The sequence below is a fragment of the Vanellus vanellus genome, assembly GCF_965231255.1.
Source record: "Vanellus vanellus genome assembly, chromosome: 3".
NCBI classification, from domain to species: Eukaryota; Metazoa; Chordata; class Aves; order Charadriiformes; family Charadriidae; genus Vanellus; species Vanellus vanellus.
This window is the reverse complement of record NC_138907.1, coordinates 74086875-74110468: the sequence shown is the minus strand read 5'-3', so window position 1 is coordinate 74110468 and position 23594 is coordinate 74086875. Positions and strand designations below refer to the sequence as shown.

The following is a 23594-nucleotide window of genomic DNA, read 5'->3' as shown; positions in this document are numbered from 1 at the left end:
CTACAGAAGGGTGCCACGGGGCAGTCGCTTTTAGGATGCTGCTGGGGCTGAAGGGAGGATGTGCATTTCCCAGTGAGGTGCGGGGGGGATCCATGGGCTGGGCAAACTGGAGAAAACTGAACTGATAAACACTACTACCCTATTTCTGCAGCTACTACCCTATTTCTACAGGGCGACTGACTTTTGACACTGTGCCAGGGTAGTGCCCAACAGTAATGTGAAAAAGAACTGGCAGCCAACCTCTGAAGATCTAGTCAAGAGCAGAATACACATCCCAAACTGGCTGCAAGCAGAAAAGAAGCAGCGTACCCATAATTCTGCACATGCAGACTACAAGGCAAGAGAAAGCATAGGGCCAATGAGGTTATACGACATCTTCTCCAAAACTGACTTCAAAGGGTGTAACAGCACTTGGGGGTCAGGGGAGCGTGGCACCTGGGTGTGTTTTGCTGAATAAAGAAGGTTCTCCTCCCCCGCGAGAAGATGCTCACCTGGAAAAGAGCGCAACACCCATTCATCTGCGTGTGGTTTCCCCCGGAGCATGGCCGCAAGCTGTGCTCCATACGGGAAGGGGCAGGAGCGGGGTGTCCCGTGCTGCGGGAATGCGAGGACTGTGGAGTTTGCCTGGTGCTGGAAGGCGAGAGACTGAAGTATGGCTTGGCACGCGCCGGCTGGACAGACACGGCATACTGAAAGACATGCTCTGTCCTCGGGTGTGCAGGAGGCTGGGACGCAGCACGGGGCGTGTGGGAGAGGAAGGAGCCGTAAGGGATTCCCGAGGCTCCCACTCTTCCGCTGGAGCGTGGAGTTGATGGCAAGCTTTCCCCAACAGCTTTTTCTTGCCTGTTTCTGACTTCCCTGGAAAGCACCCTCAGCCCTTGCTGCGGCTGCCTCGCAAGCAGCTACCAGTCTGCCCCGGGATGGTGCACCAGGGCTCCTGGAGGCAGCAGCATCCCTGCACAGCAAAACCAGTAAAGCCAGGTCCCAGTCTATTCCCAGGTCGGGAGTAGAGGAGCAGACTAGATCAAGAGTCACACAGACTGGTAAAATTTTCCCTGTGACCAGCAATAGGCAGTATAACAAAAATGAATGCCTTAATGGTGCACAAGCCAGTTTATTTAATGCAGCAGTTGTATTGTTTCAACAGTCAGGGACACAGAAATAGCTTTGAGCTGTCTTCCCATTCCACTCTGAGTCTGGCCAGCTCTTCAGCTTTCATACTGTCCTCCACAATAAACCATCCTCCCATGTGGTCAGTGAACTGTCTGTGAGTTAAAAATCGGTTTCTGAAAACTGTTAATCAAAAAGTTATGCCAAATTCTGAGCCTAAACGAGATCCTGCCTATTCATTTCTTGTGACGCAGCAACTCCAAGTATTTGTCACCCCATGTGCTTGTCCCTTACCAGCTAATGCAGAAAGTCAGCAGAAACTTAAAGGTAATTTTTAAAGTTTTCCTTAATTGTGATATCTTGCTGAACTGAAAATTGCATTCTCTTATCTTGATATATAAACTGGACCTGCATTTCAAAAACTTGATTTATTAGGACAGCATTTCCATCAATTTAACTCAGTAGACCAGAAGTTCTTTTGTGTATGCAAGCCTTCTTTAAAGAAGGCGGCATAATCATGGGAGAAACGTGAAGTGGCTTACTTTCTCTAAATTAATGGCTCTTGCCTCCTCTGTCAGCTCACTGACTGATTTATGTGTACATGTAAAAGACTTTGCAGTTCAGGAAAGTGCCTACCTCAGCATGAGAAAAGATCCTTCTTTAAAATGTACAGCCATCTTGCGTGAAGATCCCAGCACATGATCCCTGGTCTGCACTTTATGATTTCCCTTTGAGGGTGGGTTTGTTGCATGGGATTTCATAATTTCATCCCTATTCTAGTACTTTTGTGTACAAGCAGGGGCAATGGGGCACAGATTACATGCGTCCTCAATAGAGTCTGGAGCATTGTTATTTATTACAAACAATTTGCATACTATTTTCTTATCCTCCCATATTAAATGGGATAAATCTACACAGATGCTAATATGAAATTAAGGCAGAGTTTCCAGCTGGACCACAATATAACTGTGTATATACTGGTGGACTGGGCTACAATAAATAGGTGTTATTAATAGGTATTATGATGAAAATCAAATGACATTTTCTTTTGCCCCCTTCTGCCTCACACAGCGCATACCTGCACTGGCAGCACCCTCTTACTCTCTTCCCCTTACCTTCTTACAGCATTCCTTTCTCACTCTTTTCCTCTCTCTTTCTTGTTTGTTTTTCCAACTTCATTTCTAAAGACGGGGTTGGCTTTTGCAACCATCAGGACTAAGTTCTCTGTTAAGGGTGGCCATAAAAAATTTAAATGTGGCCTCTGTTCAGTTTCAGAAAGCCAGGATATTTTCCAGCCCCTGAAATCACACCTATTTACACTCAACCCAGGAGCTACGTTATTTGGGGCAACTCCAGGCAATGAGAACACAATTCCCTGTACCATGGCTCCACCTCCAGTATTTTGCTATGAATTTTCTTTTTACTTTATTTTGCGCTTATTTTGTTTAAAATATACTCTGTTAACATTTTCTAGTGGCGTTTTCTCGAGGCTTAGCCGAATACACGTTGAATAAAACAGAAGTGAACCAGTGAGCCTCGCCAGTATGATATAATATTGCCCATTCTGAGCAATAGACGTTTCCACTTAAGACAGACTTAATCATGGAAGTAAATTACAATCTTTCTTCTCCTCATCCCAGCTTCATATTGTTGGTATTATATGAAAGTCTGTACAGACAAAAAAGCATATACCTTACCTGTTTGTGCTCTGTTGAAAACCTGATGGTCTTGTTTCCTTGCATCGAGCCGCTTACTCCCTCAAGCTGCAGTCTTTCTCTGCCACCTATCTCCCTCTGCCTGAAATATTATCTACAAAAGTGGAAAGAAAGACACTTCTAAAATTAAAAAAAAATTGCAGGAATTAAGGCCTTCACATAAAAACACTTTATTTTTCAAAACAAAGTACGCAAATGTATGACTGCCATCAATCACTGAGACTGGATATTGCAGAGGACCTACATATCAGAATTACATCAAGAGTTTATTGCCTATATTAATAAGGCTGGTGCTTAAGAAACTTCAACAGAGCTCCGACACAGCCTGTTTCTACTTTCACATCATAGCAATAAAAGAAAGTAAAATCGAACAGAAAAAAAAAACCCTAATTTGTGGTTGGGGGTGATTGTTAGGGAATGCTTCATCTGAAATTGCTTCTCTGTCCTGAGCACAGAGGAAATATGTATTATATGTCTTATATACAGATACAAAAATACCCATAGAGCGTCTTGGTGAATGAATCTCGGAGCAAGCCAGATTCACCTTCCCGTGGTTCGGTGCCGAGGGGGGAAAAAAGGGTCGCAGTGATTCAGCTCAGAGGCCAGCGTGCCACAATACCTGCATCACGAAAGCTGCTAGCTCTACCTCTGCGGGCAAAACTCAGCCTATTCGTGAAAAAAACTTCCATGAGCTTTCATTTGGCAAAACCAAGCCCTAAATCCAATGCGTTCAGTGTGTTCTCACACACGTTAATGTATTCCCTCATGACAGCTCTAGATTTCCCTTCCAGCCCTGCATAATGATCTCTTCATCTGCCGCAATCAGTAGAGGAGAGACAGGTGATGCCTCCGGCCCGTGAGGGTTGGGTAGGACGGGTGAGTGACACACACCAGATGCTGCGCCCAGAGCCGGGCTGCGGCTCCCCTGTAAATACATCATGGAGTAAAAATCACCCCGTACTTTCCAGCTGCTGCAGAGCGTGTCACTGGAGTAGACGTGTTGTCACATATACAAACGCGCAGCAAATAGTATCTGTATGTGTGATTAATTAGCAGCTAACAGTTAATTCTTCGAGCCACAGGGAAAAAAAGGAAAAGGAAAAAAAAAAAAAAGCACACCCTTACAGGAAGATTAGAATTAACTACACAAAGTCTCTAAGGTTGAAAATTAAAAAAAAAAATAAACCTAGGTTCCTCGGGACAGCAGAGGAGACAAGGAAGTCAGTGATATGTGTTCTCATGCAATTTTACCGTACTGATTTTTATCTTTGATTTCAGTTAATTCAGTGCCCGTGAAAACCGCCGAGCTCTTGAGCCTAAAGTCTTCTGCATCAATACAGACCCAGACGCTGCACCTCAAAACCATCCCTGGGAACACCATGGTAACAGTTGCCAAGCCCCAAAAAAACAAAAACCTTTTAGGGAGACGGAGCACAAAGGCTGACTAGCTAAGAAGGAAGGACAGCAGTATCAATCTTGATTCATTTCAGCCAAATTTTACCCATGTAAACCCACAAGGAGTGCATTCAACTGAAAGTTAAGTATGTGTTGAATTCTACAGACAGAGCGATGCATTACAGAATAAAACAGAGAGCAGAAATGGGAAGCCTAGTGAAACCGAAGTTATCATCTCATAGAGGAGGCATTGCATGGTATGAATGATGCGTACAGCAAATGGACAAAAATTGCAAAATACTGGAGTCAACAGAAAATCTTTAGTATTTAGGAGTACAAATACCACCATATAGAAGTATCGTATATGAATCACTGTATAGAAGTATTCATATTAGCTAGCTTGTGAACTGAGACGTTCATCGGTAACTTGAAAGGGATATAAAAACACACCAATAAATTTTGTAGGTAACATAGTGACAAGAAGACTCGTGAGTAAGGTGGGAAGTGGGACGTTTGGAAAGATCTGAGTCTATTGCTAAGTCTTTTGGCACTTTCAAGATGAAAAAGCACACGAATGGAACTGTTTGCAGCGTTGCACATCTAGGACCAAGGAAGGCAGGTGATGGAAAGGGTCCTGGAAAGGAAGACTTTACAAGGGGTCGTGGGCAGATGTCACAGGCTCGCAGGGGATCACCAAAGCTTTCAGCCTGGTTACTTGCAATCACAGTCAGCTATGTAAGGGCTCAGAAGAAACGCCTGAAATGTCCCTGTACCATCAGCGCCACACCACCATCAGTGCCACACCACCAAGCAGTCCATGGTTTTTACAAACTCATGGTAGTGATCCTGAAAATACTGTGGTGATCACAGTGGGAAAGCCCATCAGCTTGATATGTCTTTAGAATTGTGCTGTGGCAAAAAACCAAAACAAAACAACAGCCATAAGCATCAGTTCCTAAACAGATATTTTACTTCGTGTTTACCTTCAGCAAGAAAGATGTTAGAATAATAACAAGGTTTTGTGTGAGTATTTTTAAAACAATGTAGAAAAATTGCACAGAGTGCAAAGAAAAAAGGTATAAAAATTATCCGAGGACTGGAGAAAATGCAGTAGGAAATTAAGGAGCTGCATCTATTTTGGTAGAACAAAAAAATATTATGTGGAATAAAGTAAGTTTCATAAGAGAAAATATTACATACGAAAGGAGTGTTTAGCTAAGTGAAGTAAGGCATTACATGAACCAACAGCTGGAAGCTGAACCCAGCCCAACTCAAGCTGGAAGGGAGAAACACTGCACGCAGCTAAGCACAGTGGCAAACGGCTGCGGCAAGGGCTGGATTCTCCATCCACCTCGTGGTATCTTCCCGTCAGGAAAGTGTGCCTTTCTGGAAACAGCAAGTCTCCCTGTCCTTCTAAAAACAAGTATATTATCAACAGCATGAAGTATATGTGTGGTCAGATCGAAAAAACAGAAAGGTGCCTTCTGGCTAATAATTACTTAATCTTTTTACTGAACCTTACGTTTGCTGCTCAAACTGTTGCAGAGCGGGTGCTGGCAGGCTGGCACTGGCCGTAGCATTTCCAGGGAAGGTGAGCGACAAACGTGGTCAGTGCCATCACGTTTCCATGACTTTTTTGTCCCAGTCTTTCTGAATGCTGATGTTTTGTTTGATGATCTGTTTACCCGTCCAGTGAGCAGTTCACAGTAACACCCAATTCTTCTTTTGTGAAACATTCCAACTTAGTCAGAAGATAACTTTGACTTGCTTTATAGGAAAGTTTTCTGAGGCAAGCTGTAACGTTCTGCATCTCACTGTTTATCAGAACCCATAATTCTTTATTCCTAACAACAAGGTTTTCTTTTTGCATTGCTGCTGTGAAACATTACCAGTGTATGACCGTAGGAGTAGGCCTATGCCAGTGTTTTAATGGTACATAGCCAATTCTTAATCCATGTCCTTCCTAAAAGTGTGCTTTCCTTCATTGCTGTCATAATTTTCTCCCTGAGATATCTCAGCTGTTTTTTTCCAAGCCTTTGTAGTTCCTTGTGTGACTCAACCCACCTAAAATTCTTTAGTTAGGACCAAGAAAAACTATTTATATATAATTGTAAATACGCAGTGAGATCATTAGTGAATATAGTTTGTGACCCTTGGTTCCCAGCATAATTTCCTATACCGGGACTGATTCCACAGAGTGCACTGAGAAGGCATAACAATTTTGCATGAATGTTTGTATTGCTCTGCACTAAGGCACTAAAGTTTGCTCATGTCTTACATTGGACAGTTTTATGGTCAAATAACTGTTTATAAAAGACACTGATTTCATACCAAGCCACATCAGACCCGATTCCCCTAACATATACTTGAGTGTGAGCTAAAACCCCTAAATTCAGCCCTCAAGGAGAGATTCTCCAGGGGAGACAACGTAGACCATTTGCCGCATCGCAGCACCCACTTGCACGTGTTGCTGTTACGCTTGGGTTTTTCTATACAAGAAGCAAATGCTCAGCCTTGGCAACCCTCAGGTCCTCCCTTTGCCACTGCACAAAGTCGTCGGTGAAGAGCTCGCGCAAACAGCAGGACGGTATGCGGTGTCTTTGGGGTACATGCTCAGATCAGACTCACCTTCTGAGAAATGCACTTTTTTTTGTACATCGCCCAGCATACTGTTACCTTTGAAACAGGAACGGATCTCTGCGTGGTGGGAAAGCTCCCTACCTCTCGGGAGCAGGGACACACAGGAGAAGAGAGATCCCATCGTTCCAAGTGAGGTCCCTCAGTCTCTCGCTGCGAGGAGCGGAGGGGCGTTCCTTAGCTGGCTGCCTTATTTTGGATGCCAGCCACAGAGTGACTCCTTCCCTGTACTGTGGCTATTCACTTGCTGCTCAGGAGAAATAAAATGATAGCGTATGAGACACATTTCTGTTTTGAAGGCCTAATACCAACAGTTCTTCCCCCCCCCATTCACTTCTTGACCACTAACAAAATGTGCTCTCATGGGGGAAGAAGAAGTGCTGGGGCTGAACCCCACAGCCACAGCATTCCAGGCTGCATTGCAGTATGAAAAACAAATTTACCCAACAAGAAGAAGGAGAAAAAAAGATGTTTTAAATATGAATTTTAAATCTTGCACCTGGTGCAGAAAAAATTGAAACTTATGCTCATTAGGCACTGAAATATGATTTTGGCAAAGGACAGGCACTCAAAACAACCCCTAGCATTTGAAATACAAAAATTACACTTTTGGGGAAACAAAATAGAGACAACTGTTAATTTTTAATTGTGAAGACTTTCTGCTAAAATTCAATTAAATATTTCCAGGTCTTCAAAATTCAAAATGTTCATTCCTTTCAGATTTTTTTCCCCGTAGTTTTGTAAACAGTCAGTATTTGAAAACCAAGTAATATTCTTTCTCTCATATTTTCTGTATTTTTTGACTTTATTATACATGCCTAAAACATAACTTAAAACGGGTCTCTTTTCACAGTAGTTGGTGACCCATAGCGGGAAGCTGAATGCTTCAAAGGGTTGATATTGAAATGAAAACTTACATCTCTGTGTTAGAAACTAATCTCCCTCCTATGTATCGCCGTCAAAACTAGCAGTTAAGATACATTCACCTATTTACGCCCCTGTGTGTCGTACTCAGCAGAAAGCGAGGGAGTAAATCCAGTTTATCGTCAGGATAAGTTGTTCGTTTCACGTGCCTTTAGCCTCGGCGTTGTTTTACTTTCTATTAAATGCAGAAGCATCGCCATTTGTAATTATTCAGTTTTTCTGGGGAGATCCCTCCTCGGGAGCAACTGCTTTTTCTTCCTTTGCTTCATCAGTTCCTATAAATCTGGCAGCGGCATTTTCAGGCGGATGTCGGACCCGGTATGATTTGGGGGGGGGGGGGGGGGGGAGGGGTTACCCAGACCCCTGCCTTTCCGAGAGCCCCACTTCGCCCCCGTCGGCAGCGGGGGGCGGCGGCGGCGGGGGTCCCGACCGGAGGGAGGCGGAGAGAGGCGGCACCGGCGGCGGGGCGGCACCCGGCCACGGTAAGCGCATGAAATAAATGAAATTAAATGAAACGCAGCGGCAGAGGTGCTGCCCCGCCAGGCAGACACCCCGCACCCCGCCGTCGCTTGGGGTCCCCCCGCACCCCGCAGCCGCCGGCGGGTCCCTGCGCGGCCGGGACGGGCGCCGGTGCCGGAGCTCCTCCCGCTGCTCCCAGGCAGCGCCGGCTGCAGAAGGGGGGTCTCCTCGGCTCCCCCCACTGGGCCTGGGGCCGGGGTTATAACCCACCCCCCGGGAACACACGGAGCCCCTCCGGCCCCGGCGCATTTGCGGGAGGGAGCCGCGTTATAGGGAGGGAGGGAGGAAGGGAAGGAGGGCGGGGGGGGGGGGGGGGGGGTGTCATCTCAGCCCAGCGCGGTCTCATCCCCCCTTACTCCTCCCACCAACGAGTGGTGCCTCTTAACCCCCGGGAACCTCCCTCCCGCGAAGCACTGCTCCGCTTTGCAGAACAGGAGTTGATGAGAAAAAAAATAATTGGCGGCCGCGGGCAGCCATGAGCTGTCTGGATGTTATGTACCAAGTCTACGGCCCCCCCCAGACCTACTTCGCCGCAGCCTACAGCCCCTACCACCAGGTACGTGCGGGGGGCAGCGGCGAAGAGGCAAGGGGGTGGGAGGGGTGTCGTCTGGAGGATGGCCGTCTGGGGCCTTACCAAAAGGAAAAAGGGAAAAGGAGAAGGGGAGGGGAAAGGGTGGGGGGAGAAGATCTGGTGGGAGCCTGCGATGGTGAGCGCAGCAGGACCGCATCCCACCTTGGCGCGGGGCTCGGCAGGGTACGTACCCCGGCGGCGACCGACGGGCTGCGGGCTGCCTTGGGAGCGAGAGCGCGATTTTAACCCTGCCATGGCTTTTTAGGGATTTTTAATTTTTTTTTATTTTATTTTTTTCCCCCCTTTTGCCGGGACGGGCTCCATCCGAGCGCGGCGGGCAGGGGCGGCGATGCCCGCCGTTTGCAGGGGTCCCGCCGGGAGCGGCGAGGAAGGGCTGCCCCGGGTATCGCTCCTCGCTGCCCACCGGCATCCCGGCCGCCGCCGCGGCACCCGTTGCGGGAAGATATTTTACCAGCCGCCTTGGAGGGGTGCTCCGGGGCTACCCTCTGGAAGTGGGGGAGGCGAGAGTGCCGGGAGGCTGCGGGGTTTCCCTGCTGTGGCGGTGGGGGAAGAAGCCCCGGTCACGAGTGGGGCGAGGCTGCGGTGCGGCGGGGCTGCGGGGATGCTCCCCGCTCCCGTGGACCGCTCGGCGGCGGGACCACGGCACGTCCCCCGTCCCCATCGGGCTGCCGGCGGCGGTGGCCGCCTGCGACACCCGCGGGTGTTTCGTGGCCGGGAGCCACGTCCCGCCGCCGTCTGGGCTCGGTCGCGGCTATCGATTCATCCCCGGATTTCGATAAAGGGATGCCGCCGGCCGCGGGGATGTTTGGCAGCCCCGTCGTGCGCGGGGGACCGCCCGCTTTGGGACGCGCACTGTCCCGCGTGGGTCAGGGCTCGTTTCCCCGGGCTGCACCTGCTGCACACCGCTTTCTCTTTCGCCCTCTGCGTTTCCCTTTTTTTCCCTTCCCCCTTATTCCTTCCAGAAACGAATTTCTTCCTCCCCCAGCAAAACGAAAACGGGGATGGATAGAGACAGCAGCACTCCCCGCCCGGGGCGGGCGGCAGCCCCCGCCGTGCAGGGCCGGTGCCGGGACGGGCGGCCCCGCTCCGCGCAGCCCCCGCGGCTCCACGCAGCCCCCGGCGTGGTGGCCCGTGTGCCACCTCCAGCGCCGGTCAGCGAGGCCGGAATACCTGTTACAAATAGCAAATGATGTCTTCCCCTACCTTGTCTTCTCCCCCACCCGTCACCCTCCGCACACGGCTTTGTGACATTATTTAGGGGGATGATCATTACCTCAATGGCCGAGCCGGGAGCCAAGTGGAAAGGCGGTCGTCACGAAGGAGTGACATTATTAAATATCTCGCGTGTCTTCGCCCAAGGCTCTGACCCGTCCCCTCGGTGCTTCCCCCGCCGCCCGCCCCACGGCTCTGCCCGCAGCGTCCAAGCCCGGGCTCCGCGTCCCAGCGCGTATTTCTAAGAACCTCCCAGCAGCTGCGGACACGCTAACGCGGGTAAAGAGAAGATGGGAAACATCCAGAGAACTTAACGCCCGCTGCTTTCCCACCCAGCGGAATCCAGTAAAAACAGAATCATCTTGTAGGAAATACCTCGAGCTTCTTGCTGGCCAAGGAAATGCTTTTTTTTTTGCCCTGAAATGTGTTTGAGGCTGCCAGTCTTCTCCCACCCCCCCACCCCAACCCTTTCTCCTCCTTGCCGCTGTGGGTTACAGGACACTTTGGGGCAGATTTTGCGAGCCGGGGACCGAGCGCCTCTCGCCTTCCCCTTCCCGCCCCCCCCCCCCCCGCTCCGCTGCCGGCGCTGCGCAGGGGGTGCCCGGCCGCGGCCCCCCCGCATTTCACCCCTTTGGCGGCCGCCGTCCGTCCCCCCCCTCGCCCCAGGAGCCGTCCTGCAAAGTTTCTTCGTGTGCGGGACTTCGTGCTGGTGACCCGCGCGTGTAACCGGCCGCCCGGAGGCCGCCTTGCTCCATCCCGGTGGGCATCGCTGGGTGTGGGGGCCCCCAGCCCGGTTTGCAGCCCCTCCGCTGCCACCCCAGGGTGCGGCAGACACGCAGACACGGGGCGGGGGTTGCTGCTGGAGGGGGGGGGGGGGGGGGGTGAGTACGGCGGGCAGCCGAGGACGGGACTTTTGCATCTTCTCGCCAAGATCGCGGGAGGGGGCTCGGCGCTGCATCCCGGCTGGCACAGGGAGGGCTGCACTGTGTGACCGCCTCGATTTTCTTCCCTTCCTTCCTTGCTTTCTTCCTTCCTTCCTTCCCTCCCCCTTTCCTCCAGAAACTCGCCTTTTACTCCAAAATGCAAGAAGCCCCGGAGAGCGGCAGCAGCGCCAGCGCCAGCAGCTCCTTCTCCAGCCACCCCGCGGCCAGCATCAAGGAGGAGGACTGCAGCCCCGAGAAGGAGCGACCCCCCGAGGCTGAGTACATCAACTCCCGCTGCGTCCTCTTCACCTACTTCCAGGGGGACATCAGCGCCGTGGTGGACGAGCACTTCAGCCGGGCTCTCAGCCAGCCCAGCAGCTTCTCGCTCGGCAGCGCGAAGGCGGCGCGCAACGCCGGCTCCTGGCGGGGTGAGCGCGGAGCGGGGCGCGGTGGGATGCGGTGGGGCGCGCAGGACGGCGGGGTCATCGTCTCCCCACCCCGGGGTCACTCTCCTCCCCTCCGCCGGCCGCGGATGCCCGGGAGCCGGCTGCCCCTGGCCGGGAGCCGCGGGTGGCTTCATCATTTTAGGGGAAAGAAAGAATAGAAAAAGTCCCTTCAGTTGACACCGGGCTGTGGTGGCCTCTGGGGAAGTGGCCTGGGAGGTGGCCCGGAGGACTGAACGGCCTTAACAGCGCAGATTTACCTGGCATGGGCTGCAACCAAACAAGCCGCAGGGGGACCCCATCGCTGTGGCTGTGGCAAGCGCCTCCCCTGCTGACCCCGCCGGGGCAGCTTAAAGTTCAGCGCGGTGGTAATTGAAGATGGGAACAAAGCAAAAAGCAAATGTGGGAACCATCTTGCCACCCTCTCACCACTAAAAAACAGATTGTGTGTGTCCCACTATCTCGCCCTACATGTCACCACCCTGGTTGCTGCTGGAGCAGAGACAAGGACCCTACTGAGGGCTTTCAGACCTGCCCATGGTGGTGGCCCTGTGCAGCCAAGGCTGAGGCCACAGCCGATCCGCAGCTTGCCACAGCCATGCCTGATTCACCCTGGACAGGCCCATGGGGAATAACTTTCCCCACCCTCCACCCAACAGAGAGTTAGGGCACGCACTTCTTTTGGGGCAGTTTTGGGGACCCTCCCTCATGGGGCCACCCGCTCAGCCAAGACCCAGTTTCCCAGACCCTCCATGAATTGCTGTTGCTAGTTTCTAAGAATGAAATAGTAGTTTAAATATTTCATGGATTAAAGATATTCAGCGCGGAATTGATGGCAGGAGAGGAGAGTCCTTTGCTGGTCATGAACTGCTTCTCCTGAGTAATGCTAGGGCGCAGGGCTCCCTGGCAAACATGTATCAGGATCATGTTTTTATTTGTCTCAGGAACAGTGTGCATTCCCAATTAATAATGCATAACATCTATCTGTGCTATTAATAATCACTAGTCCATCTTGCACGTTGCTTACTGGGCAAAGAAAAAGTAGGGTCCTTTTACTCTGCCCTCCCGGTCTCCAAAGATCTGCAGAGTGCTTCCCAAATACGTTAACGATATACCCAAGAAACAGGCATAAGTCCTGGGGAATTGCCTCCAGATATTTAGAAAATTCAAGCTGACCCTTAGTCACATCTCGCACTGTTCCTGCCTACTTCAAAACTACGGCTGCTTTGCTGTCAGGGTCAGGCATCCTCCGAGGCATTGGGTGTAAATGCTTAGACAGGGAGATTATTACAAAAACAAACAAGAAAAATACAACCCTGGAAATCACATAATAGCTCTCACTCAGTTTCCGCTACTGAGAGAAAGAGGCGTTTCCCTCACCTTAGATAACAGCCTTTGCCCCAAATACATACTAAGAGAAACCTAGAGCAAATAGTTCCAGTTTCATGGATAAATTCTGGCTTAGGTGTGATGGATGTTTTAGCTGGAGGGGAATTTGTACTCATTGGGAGCAATTTCTTGTGTCTGGCAATTTTGGGGGGGGGGATAAAGGGAATGCGAGGGCTGGTTTGGGGGGATCTGGGAAGGGGCAGAGCCCTCGGGAGAGGCGTTCAGGGCTCCCTGGGTGTGCTCATCGCTGCCTTTCCCTCCCGCTCCCTTCACTCAGATGGCTCCTTCCCGATGAGCCAGCGCAGCTTCCCGCCGTCCTTCTGGAACAGCACGTACCAGCCCTCCTCGGTTCCCGCCACCCTGAGCAGCCCTCTGGCAGCTGCCGCCCACAGCGAGCTGCCCTTCGCCGCCGCCGCCGCTGCCGCCGACCCCTACGCGCCCGCCTCTCTGCACGGCCACCTGCACCAGGGTGGCCCCGAGCCCTGGCACCATGCCCACCACCACCACCACCACCACCACCACCACCCCTACATCGGGACACAGAGCACCCCTTACCCCCGCCCCGCCGCCATGCACGAGGTCTACGGCCCCCACTTTGACCCCCGCTACGGCTCGCTCCTGGTGCCCACTGCCTCCGTCCGCCCCCACCGCCTCACCCCCGCCTCCGTGCCCACGGCGGTCAGCCCCCCTTGCGAACTGGGCAAGAGCGAGGCGGGCGCCGCCCCAGCTTGGACGACGCCGGGACCCTTCCCCAACGCGGCAGGTGACATGGCACAGAGCCTCGGCCTCAACGTGGACGCAGGTAAAGAGCTGCCCTCGGCCACCTCCGAATCTCCCGGCCCAGCTGTACCCCTGCCCCCTGCCTGCCGCACACCACCCATAGCAGTAGGGAAGGACCCCCCCACGGTGGGACGGCTGGGGTGCTGCTGTGGGGGAATCAACTGGGGGGTGGAAGCCCCATAGCAGACACCCGAGTTCTGCCCTGGGTGCTCTTCTTGGGGCTCTCGGGCCAGGCAAGCGAGGAAGGGGAGAGGAAGGGTGGGACAGAGCAGCACATCACACCCCTCACACCCCCCCAAAACCCTTTGAATTTCTAGCACCCGCAAACATGCCCTGAGGGTACCGGTTGCTTTGAAGTACTCTTGTCCTGGCCTTGGCCCTGCTCTTGCCTTGAGCAGCGAGAGCTGGGAGCAGCACGGTGCCACCCCAAAGGTCACCCACCGCCTGGGTCCCTCCATGGGCCGCCCCGAGGGCAGGAGTGTGGGCAGCCACAGCAGAGCAGGTAATTTCTAGACCCCGCGCACGTTCATGAACTACCCCCTCCCCTTATTTATTTTTTCCTCCCAGTTTTGGGGAGGAAAGCACAATTGCGTTGGCTGAGCAAAAAGGGCAACGGTTTTCCCCTGGTAGTGGTAGCCTGTGCCTGGTGGGGTGCCTGGGAGTAGGGCCGCGTGGCCACAGAGGTGACAAAAAGGTGACAGGGGCATAGCCGGCAAGCGGCACTCCCCGAGGCAGTGGTTGCGGAGGCAAGGAAAGCCCGCTCTGGCGGCAGTTCTCTGTGCTGAAGTTGGGTTATCGCAGCCACAAATGGCTCCTTACGGTGGCCCCACTTGAGGCAGGAGGGACTGTCTTCAGTCTAGCTCGGACCCTTCTCCTCGCTTCTCGGCCTCCTGCCAGCTCTGGGGAGCCCGTGCTTCAGACTGATTCTCTGATCTCAGCTGACAGAAATGCAGTTTGTCTTTCTCTGTCCTTAAACGCCTGTACCTATTTTTCTTCTTCCTTTTTTTTCTTCTCTCCGTTCTCAGGTTTGCAGCCTCAGGATAAAAGCAAGGATCTATACTGGTTTTAGAGCTGTCCTTCACTCTTCTTCCCCTGGCTCTCCCCTGTAGATCTCTGCCTGTTAGCCATGGTGGCATTCAGAGCTGAAATCGGGTCGGTTTGTAACAGCTTCTGATCTTGGTTTGCAGCTCGCCGTTACTCCTTCTGTGGCGGATCCCTTCTGAGCTGATGTGCTGACTCAAAGACTCTCAGATCCCCCCTTGCCCTTTTCCAAGCCCACCGTGGCCCTGCAGCTCGGGGAAAGACAACGGGACTTAAAAGGACCTGGCATTGCAAGGACGGTACTTTAGACTTATTTCGGAGGGGAAAATCCTTCTGTTGCAAGAGGAGAGAGCCAAAGACGTTGAACTTCTATTTAAGCAGAGCCCACACCCAGGACTGCAGTCAGACTACTCTAAAAGAGTCAAATGACGTCATGGATGGTGATGCAAAACCACTGGCCTTCGTACAGGGGGCAGAGGAAATCACTGGGGTGGTTTTTTTTAGTGGTGTGAATATTTTTTTATGACAGTGAAAATTATTTCTCGAATGCAAACGTGGGAAAGCTACACAGCGGTTTTGAACTGGATTTTTACTTTGCATTATAGAAAGTAAAAGGAGAAGAAACTGGAACTCACGTACGTTTTCAGACTGTCAAGGAACTGCTCTGATTTTTCAGCTTTGTGGTTGTGAGTGGCAAGTGTCTGGCTGGGGCCACCTGCCCAGGGCTTACAGAGATGCAGCTGTTCCACGCACAACTGCTCAAACCCCAGAAACACAAAAACCAAGGTGGCACTTCTCAGAGTCTGGCACAACATTTGCGTTGGATATATAACGGTTGTTTGGTTGTGTTTTCTGTGGGCTTTTTTACAAGAAACATTTTTTCTGGTGAAAGTAAAACCCTCTTAAAGCAGGGGGAGAAAGGAAACCCGTGAAGAACAGCTCGCCCTCAACCCGACAGCCTTTAAGGGGAACACCAGAAGGAAAGGCACGTGATGGACAATAGGTCTGAGTTGCCTCTAACATTTCTCTTTGTCTACTTGTTGCTGTCATTTTGTCACTTTAGTAGTCGTTTTGTTTTGTTTTTTTGAAAGGGGGAATAAGATATCTATTCAACAGTAGGAAAGCTGCATTAAAGGTGTCTCCTTCTTTCACCCGGTGTGCTTTTATGAAGAATTAAAGCTAAATAAGAGAAATGAGGCAAATTGGAAACATCAGGATGAAACAGGAAAAATACCTGTCGTGTGGATGAAGTGAGTTATTTTATTATTTTGCATTAAAGATAAATAGAATCCTAGCAGTTGAAAATATTTTCTTACTGAGTAAAAAATACGGTGATACATACAAAAGTGAAGAAAATGCAAGATTGTGGCAGTGCTACATTTTAGCGTATGGTGTATCTGTGAGATGGGTTAAGGTAAGGGTGCTGCTCTGTAATAACAGATGTTTCTTCATAAAGCTGATAGAAGAGGGGACTGCAGCATTCGGCATTGCTATTGCACTGATAAATTAAAATGCTGTTGTAGGGTGATGAATAATTAATGAAACAGTGCAGAAATGGCAATTTCCCCCTATACTTAAAAGCTGACTTTTTTACAGGCAAAACAGCTCATCCCCAACACTACTGTGTTTTGCTTTGTTCTGTTCAGTTGCGGGTCTTTTTTTAATGTGACGTCTTTGAAAGCTGACAAAGTTCAACGCATGTAAGAGGAGACTCCTAACATTACCCCTCTGACATGAGGAGAAGCAGTAGAAAATGGAATTTTGTGCTGTGATGAGAGTTTTTACCTTCCAACACCCTCACATAATCTGGCATAATGTTTATCACGTGTCAGAAATGGAGTCATGAACAAACCAAACTCGCTTCTCCTAGGTTTCAGCTCAGCAATAACTCCATTTCTGGGAAAGAATAGGGATCCTAATAGTAAGAGTACGATACAGCAGTGTGAGTAAATACCGTGAGAAGGTGGCAAGGAGCAATGTGCGCAGAGCATCCCCGGCCAGAGCTCGGCAAACGGCTGGAGGTGACGTGCCGTGATCCCTTCAGCCAGACGTACCCCTGAGCGTTTCGCCCTCAGACTCCCATTAGCCAGAGCCCAGACAAGCTGGAAAGGGCAAGGGAAGGACTCCACAATTTATATTACCAGTTAAACCAAAAATGTTCTGAGGCATCTATCAAGGAAGAAGGCAGCAGCACTTTGCAGGAGAAAAGTAATTAAAAATAGCATTTAACTTTATTGCTGCAGAGGCTTGCAGATAACAGGATCATTCCGTGCGCATTTATCTGTGGGATGTCTTAGCCTGTTTTTAAAGAGGTTTTTTTTAAAAAAAAGATTAATCTGGCTCTAGCATTTGTTGGTTTTCACCACAATTGTTTCTTTTTTCTTTCTATCTTCCCTCTTTCGTCTGCAATTCATAATTAGGAGGGCTGGGCAATATGTTTGGAAATATTAATGTAAGCAAAAAAGTCATTTACGTCATTGGCGTTTACAATTCATTTTGACTGTGAACATTTTCAAGCATGAGAATTTATCCAATGAGCACGTGAATATTGGTATCGACATTTGTTCTCCAGTTACTCTTTTTTATCGTTGCATTCTGAAAGCATCCAAACACCAAAGCCGAGGTTGTGGCTCAAGGTGTTAGATGTCACGCAAACAACTTTTTTTTTAAATACTCCTACTACAGATGGATTGCAACCTGAAGGAGCGCCTGCCCTGTTTTTGGCTAACCCCTGCAGAGTTTTGCTCACTCGGTGTGATTCTGACTGCGGGGGGACTGCTCGCAGCACCTACCTCAAAGGCTTGGGAATGAGTCTTTGCAGGACTGGAGCCACAGCTCCTAACGTGGCAACAGCGCAAACAACCTCGGTGCCATTTCACAAGTCTATTTTATTCCTCTTTGCATCATAGTTTATTACTTGCTTAACCATGAATGCTTGCGGGGAATCTGGAAATACAAAAGAAACCCTTCTTATATGTTATGTATGTCTTTTCTGTCGTCACATTCTTAATGTCACACACCGAAAGAGCAGGGCTGCGAGTCCCCGGTCCCGCAGCCCGAAGAGCGGATCCTCCCGGTGCCCCTTCCCGAGCGTCGTGCGGAGGTTACCACCGGCTCGTGCTCTCTAGCTGCCCACCTGACAGACAGACGAGCCCGGCTGGGACAGACGAACAAATGCAGCTCCCGACCCGTTCAGGCAGACCCCAGGGCAGGAGGCAGAGGGACGGGATCTGCTGGAAAGAGCGGAGGTTCTGGGCAGAGCGAGAGTATCCGCTGCTGCCGAGTGAGAGCAGTTTGTAAGAGTCTGCAGAGAGAGCTGTGGGCATATTCACTGCAGACATTTATTTCCCGTTCTGAAAATAACTGAAACTTAGCAAAGCGCTAAGGAATATCATTTTAATGAACTTCGAGGTTAACAGTGATCTGTCAAGGAAAGAATGGAAGCGGGGACGGTACATAGTATTTGTCGTTGCAGTCTCCACTTTATTTTAGCCAGTGTTTTGCTTCAGTACAGCTGGAGCTGCAAGAACACAGCACAGACCTCTTTAGACACATACGTATGTGCCCCTGCACTTACAGGCTAATGTTGGTGAGCTTTAGGGTGACGTTCCTTACTTCCCGCCTCTTTTTCCAGTGGGTTTTCCATAGGACCCCCCAGCGGAGGAGGAGGAGGGGAAGAGAGAGAAGGTGAAAGAGAGTCTGAGTAATCCCCTGTGCCTCCCCGGACCATGTGCCGCCTGTCTCTGGGGAAATGTATCTGCCCTGTCTCCTCCTTGGGTCAGGAGGGACTGCCGTCCCTTCTCGCCTTCCCTTTGAAGTCCTATTTAGGTGCATGACAAGCTGTAGTGAGGGCTTAAAGGTTGGTCCCTTCCTAGAAGAGAGGAAAATGCTGCTGGTGGCTTTGGATGCACCGGGGTTCTCTGACCGGCAGTTCTTGTACATCTTTTTCTGGGCAAGGGCTGTAATTAACGTGCCCTTTTGATTACAGAAGGGCGAGGCAGCTCCTCTGGGGGATTGTGGTGTCCTGGCCGGCTTCCCTGGCCTGCCACCCACAGGAGCAGTTGCAGCAGGGGAAGGAGAGAGACTTGCGGGGTGATTATTTGGTGGAGTGAGGTATTGATTTTGTAGGCTAGGCAATTTTCCATAGGGAAATGGGAATAGGAGATAGTTAAAAGAAAAAGAAAAAAGGGGAAAAAAAGGAAAAAGGAAAAAGAAGAAAAAGGGAAAAGGAAAAGAAAAAAGAAGAGAGAGAGAAAGAAAGAAAGAAAGAAAGAAAGAAAGAAGAAAGAAGAATGAAGTAAGAAGAAAGAAGAAAAAGGAAAAGGAAAAGGAAAAGGAAAAGGAAAAGGAAAAGGAAAAGGAAAAGGAAAAGGAAAAGGAAAAGAAAAGCTAACAGAAAAAAAGGGAAAGAAAAAAAGAACAAGGAAAAGGAAAAGAGAAAAAGACAAGAAAGAAAAAGAAAATACTTTACTTCAGTCAACCCTCAAGCTTTGGGGCTACAGCCTTGGGAACCAAATTGTTAATTTAGTTCCCGGCACAGTCAGACTCTTCTGTAAACCAACCGCACTGTCAAGCAGCTGAGGCTGGCAGGCTCCCCCGGTTCATGTGCGTCTCCTGTCGTACAGGAGGCGTTAGTTACCTTTGCAGCGCACCTTCTACTGCCTCCGCAGCCAGGCACAATCCGTGAACCATGTGCACCAAGTCTGTGAGCGCAAATTGTTATGGAGAGGCACCGGGGTGCCGTCTTCCTCTCCTCCTGCCTCCTGCCCCTCTCTCTGCGGGAGAAGGGGAAGGCGCTGGAGGAGCCCGTGCAGGGTGCAGGAGTGCAGGGTGTAGGCTGTAGGGTGCATGGTGTAGCACCCCTGTGGGCCCCACTCTCCCCATGCACGGGGCACTTCCTTTTGTGGCCGTGCTCACGCACTGCAGCTCACAACAAAACCCCAGGGCCTGACCGGGGACTGGAGCGTTTCTTTAGGGATGTGTCAGGTGCTTATTTACATTCATGGTAAAGGCAGGATAAATACAAACATGAGGGCTGTCCACGAGGGAGATGTAATACCACAGTGGATGTTCCTGAGGGGTGCCCCATCTCCTCCACTGCATGGCACATTCCCTCCCGCCCCACTTGGCTCAGGTACGGCTGCAAGGCACCCTCCTCATTCAGGCACACTCCCTCTCCTCTCCTCTCCTCTCCTCTCCTCTCCTCTCCTCTCCTCTCCTCTCCTCTCCTCTCCTCTCCTCTCCTCTCCTCTCCTCTCCTCTCCTCTCCCTCCTCTCCTCTCCTCTCCCTCTCCTCTCCTCTCCTCCTCTCTCTCCTCTCCTCTCCTCTCCTCTCCTCTCCTCTCCTCTCCCTCTCCTCTCTCCTCTCCTCTCCTCTCCTCTCCTCTCCATCTCATCCCCGTCTCTGTTCTCCTGCCTCACCCGGTCTCTTCCACCCTGCACTTGCGACCCTGCCACACTGCAGCAATGAGGAGCAAATGAGCAGCCTTAGGAGAGGCACGGACTTCCCCATCAATGCTGTTGTACGTAGTTGAAGCGTCAGTATTTGTGTCATAAACAGAACTGGGCAAACATAGACCTTATCTGGAAGAGCCAGCACGTTGTCCTCAATCCTGCACCATACCCCTGTGGTAGGAACCAAGCCCTGATCCCCGATCCAGTGGAACAACTCTTTTTTTTTTTCCACAAGGGTAGCCTTAAAGAGCTGCGACAGCCCCAGTTGCACACAGACACAAATGATTATTCTCTCTTGACAGACCTGCACAGCTCCCTCCTTGTATTTAACTGCAGTCCCAGTGAGCTGGATCAGGAAAGAGACACTTGATAGCTGCCGTTTCCGTGGTTGAAATATTTGTGAAGTTAGCGCATAATCTGAAAGCAGAAGCTAATAAATTATAGGGTGCTAATTGGGGCCGGAGTGGAGCCGTCAATCATATTATCCTAAACACACAGAGACCCTCATAACCTAAAAAGGCAAGAGAGCCTCCAGGAACAGCTCCCAGTTGTCACTAGCCATGACCTCCACTTCAGTGAGAGCACAGCGAGTCAAGGCAGAGAGTTTATTCTGCTAAGGAAAATGCAAATCCTGTATTTAAGAGGACACTTGTATTTGGTTTTGTTTACCCTCTTTGGGAGTGTATTTCCCAGAGCACTTCATTGTTTTGCTTTGCCACTTAACTTGCCACTCTTGCATTATTTTTTTAAAAAGTGTAAATCAGATAAAAATTCACAATTCTTATATTTGCATAGCCCATAGAGTAACAGTCATAAGTTTTTAGTCACTGTCCCACCCCTGTGCATGTAGGCCTGCCTTCTAAAAGCCATTTTATTGCTCACAGTTCCTTTTTTGCTTCTCATGCACCATGCACCAGAAACATACGTACTTCTTTGAGGCTGCAGGACTCCATGATCTAAGCCAAAACACAACTGTGCAAACCCAGTAACTTGCAGCTCTAGTCACTTTGCCACCATCTTTTCTCATATTGCTTCCATCAAGATCAAGTATTTTACTCATCACATAACATAAAATTGAATCAAAGAATGCTGAAGAGGTTTTTAGTAACACTTTGCACCCAGAAATTCATTTCTATATGGAGACAGGTAGGCATTTCAGAAAGCGTTCCCTGGAGAAAAGATCTGAAAAAAAAATAGGAGCCATCCAAAAGTGAGGAGTGGGAAAGGTTGATTTTGGTGGCAGTACTACTAGCGTATGTGGGCCTGACAACTGAGCTACAGTAAGGTCAAATCCTTTTCCTGGTGACACCTCACCCAGCCCTTAGTCACCGCCTAATCTTACTGCTGCAAGACACCGGCAAGTTAAGTATAGACACGCTTTTAAATGTATTTCTAAATGTGTCATTTTTCCCTCATTTTTGGTGCCTGTATTAATTATTTAATGCCAACCTTGAATGCTGGGAAGAAGTAGGACCAACAGTCCCTTCTCAGTTTGCTTCTGTGAAGAGAAGTGGCGGCGTCTAACTTGGTGATGCTGTCACTAAAGCCAAGAGCCATCTCTGAGTGGAGTAGGCAAGAGGATGTGTTTGACAACTGACAGTGGTGTACCGCGGTCACTAATTTTGTTTTAGCAGATTCAGGTACAGGACAACTCTTTGTGCCTTAAGCAACTGACTCAAAAATGATGGAGTGATACCTCTGTTAAGATAACGAAGACTATGTCAGCAGACAAACTGAGGAAAGCACAAAGCTGGCAAGGTCCTACTTGAAGAACACAAGGTTGCACTGTGTGAGTAGGTTTCCATCCTTGAGGACGTGGTGATATCAAACTGAAGAAATGTGAAGATTTGAGAGAAGGTATTCTCATAAAAGGTTAACTCCGTGACTCCCAGACTTCTGCCTCTCCTGTTTCTCTGTACGAGAAAGGTGAATATATTTGTGACTGGAAATTACTGAGAACTTACATCCAGTCAGCCCTCCTGGAAAGGTGTGAAAATTGGATAAGTGAAGAGAAATACACCGGGAGATTAATCAGAGTCGTGAGATTTTGGTGCTACGTAATGATGTTGAAACTCCACTGGCTTTCTTACAGGACACATGAAGAGGTAACTGTAGCTGCTTACTGTACTGCATAGGACAGCAAAGGCATTTCAGTGGCCTCATCTCTGACAATCACTAAGTGACTTGTACTGTCAGGGAAGATAGGAAAGAAAAAAAAAAAGCAGGAAAAAGAAGATCCAGCTACGTCAACATCATTGCAAAAGGGATCGGTATCCGGAGAGCAATTATTTTACAACTCCGTTCTTACCGTAAAAGATAGAAGGCGGTGATGAACGTCCTCCAAATGGAAGACGTCATATGAAGAAGAAGTTAACACATTATAAAAAAGGTTATTTTATACGGCAGTATCAGTCATGTCACTGGCAATAATGACAATATTTTGGCATCATCACTTGGCTTTGATGCACTGGGTTTCTGGTTATTTATTAGAGTTAAAACATAATGTCAGTTAGAGGTGCCAACTGTCATTATAAATAGAGCCATGATCGTTTGAAAAATCCACCCGGTATGCAAGCTCCTGCAACTTACTCCAGTGTGTGTGTAAGAAAAACTTTCAAGAATCAATTAAAAGAAATGAAGGGGAACTAGAACTTTTTAACCACCAACAAACATGTCAGGGCTATTTTACAGACATTCTTTTCTATGACGACTATTTTCAGACCTGTTATAGCTGAATTAAGATCAGCTTTGTGTAGAAAGAGGTAGGTTTGACTCAAGAAGAAAGCGTGCCTTTACAGTTATTATTAAAATGCACGAAACCTGATATCACAGAGAATCAGTTTCACCTGGTTGTGTGCAGCAGAGCCACACCTGAGGACTCAAACCATCATAGACATCATGCCACTGATGTCAAAGGAAAAAAAAAAAAAGAAAAAATTGGAGACATTAGTCAATTTGCATAGATGGGAAAACTTTCTCTGCTGAAGACAGCTGTGGGAATCAAGGGTGCAGTGGCCCCGCTTTGTGCCCTGCCATACAAGTACTGAAGGAATCAAATTTTGAGGAACCTTGTGATCTGGAGGATGTTACCCTGTTACGCAGGGTACCAGGAAAGCTGCGGAACAGCAACTGTAGTTTCAGCCCTGGGCCCTGGCTCGAGCTTCTCAGGTAAGCAAGGCTGTGGTGAACTGAGCTCTTGCCTTTCTTGTCCCCACCACTTACTAGTTTTTGCAGGTAACGAAGACTAATAGAAAACACTCGTGTTAGCAGTGTAGCTGCACATCCTTTTGCCTTTACGGTGGCCGTTTTTAAGTTCCCCAGATCTTGGGATGATGCCATTGAATGACTTGACAGTAAAGTCTCTCAGGGAAGATGAGACCTGAATGTCAAATATAAAAAACGGCAAAGAAATCATCTTAACACCCCACATTTTTCAGTCCTACGTGACACAAGCAAACAC

General features: G+C 49.5%; 1 protein-coding gene and 1 long non-coding RNA gene across 2 annotated transcripts in view; one reads left to right on the top strand and one right to left on the bottom strand.

The window, feature by feature from the left end:
- Nucleotides 1–1188: 1188 nt before the first annotated feature.
- LOC309669460 lies at nucleotides 1189–3502 on the bottom strand. Its single transcript, XR_014268911.1, has 3 exons — nucleotides 3324–3502; nucleotides 2808–2919; nucleotides 1189–1265 (listed from the first exon to the last, which is right to left on the bottom strand). It is a non-coding gene; the product is annotated as an uncharacterized lncRNA (long non-coding RNA).
- Nucleotides 3503–8735: 5233 nt separating this feature from the next.
- Nucleotides 8736–23594, top strand: part of LOC309670546 (discoidin, CUB and LCCL domain-containing protein 1-like) — a gene marked incomplete at its 3' end in the record, with an annotated part of 162460 nt that continues 147601 nt past the window's right edge. Inside the window, exons 1-2 of the mRNA XM_082481542.1 lie at nucleotides 8736–8856; nucleotides 11164–11455. Of these exons, the coding sequence (XP_082337668.1) occupies nucleotides 8776–8856; nucleotides 11164–11455 (373 nt within the window). The 5' untranslated portion in view covers nucleotides 8736–8775. The remainder of the gene's footprint in view (nucleotides 8857–11163; nucleotides 11456–23594) is intronic.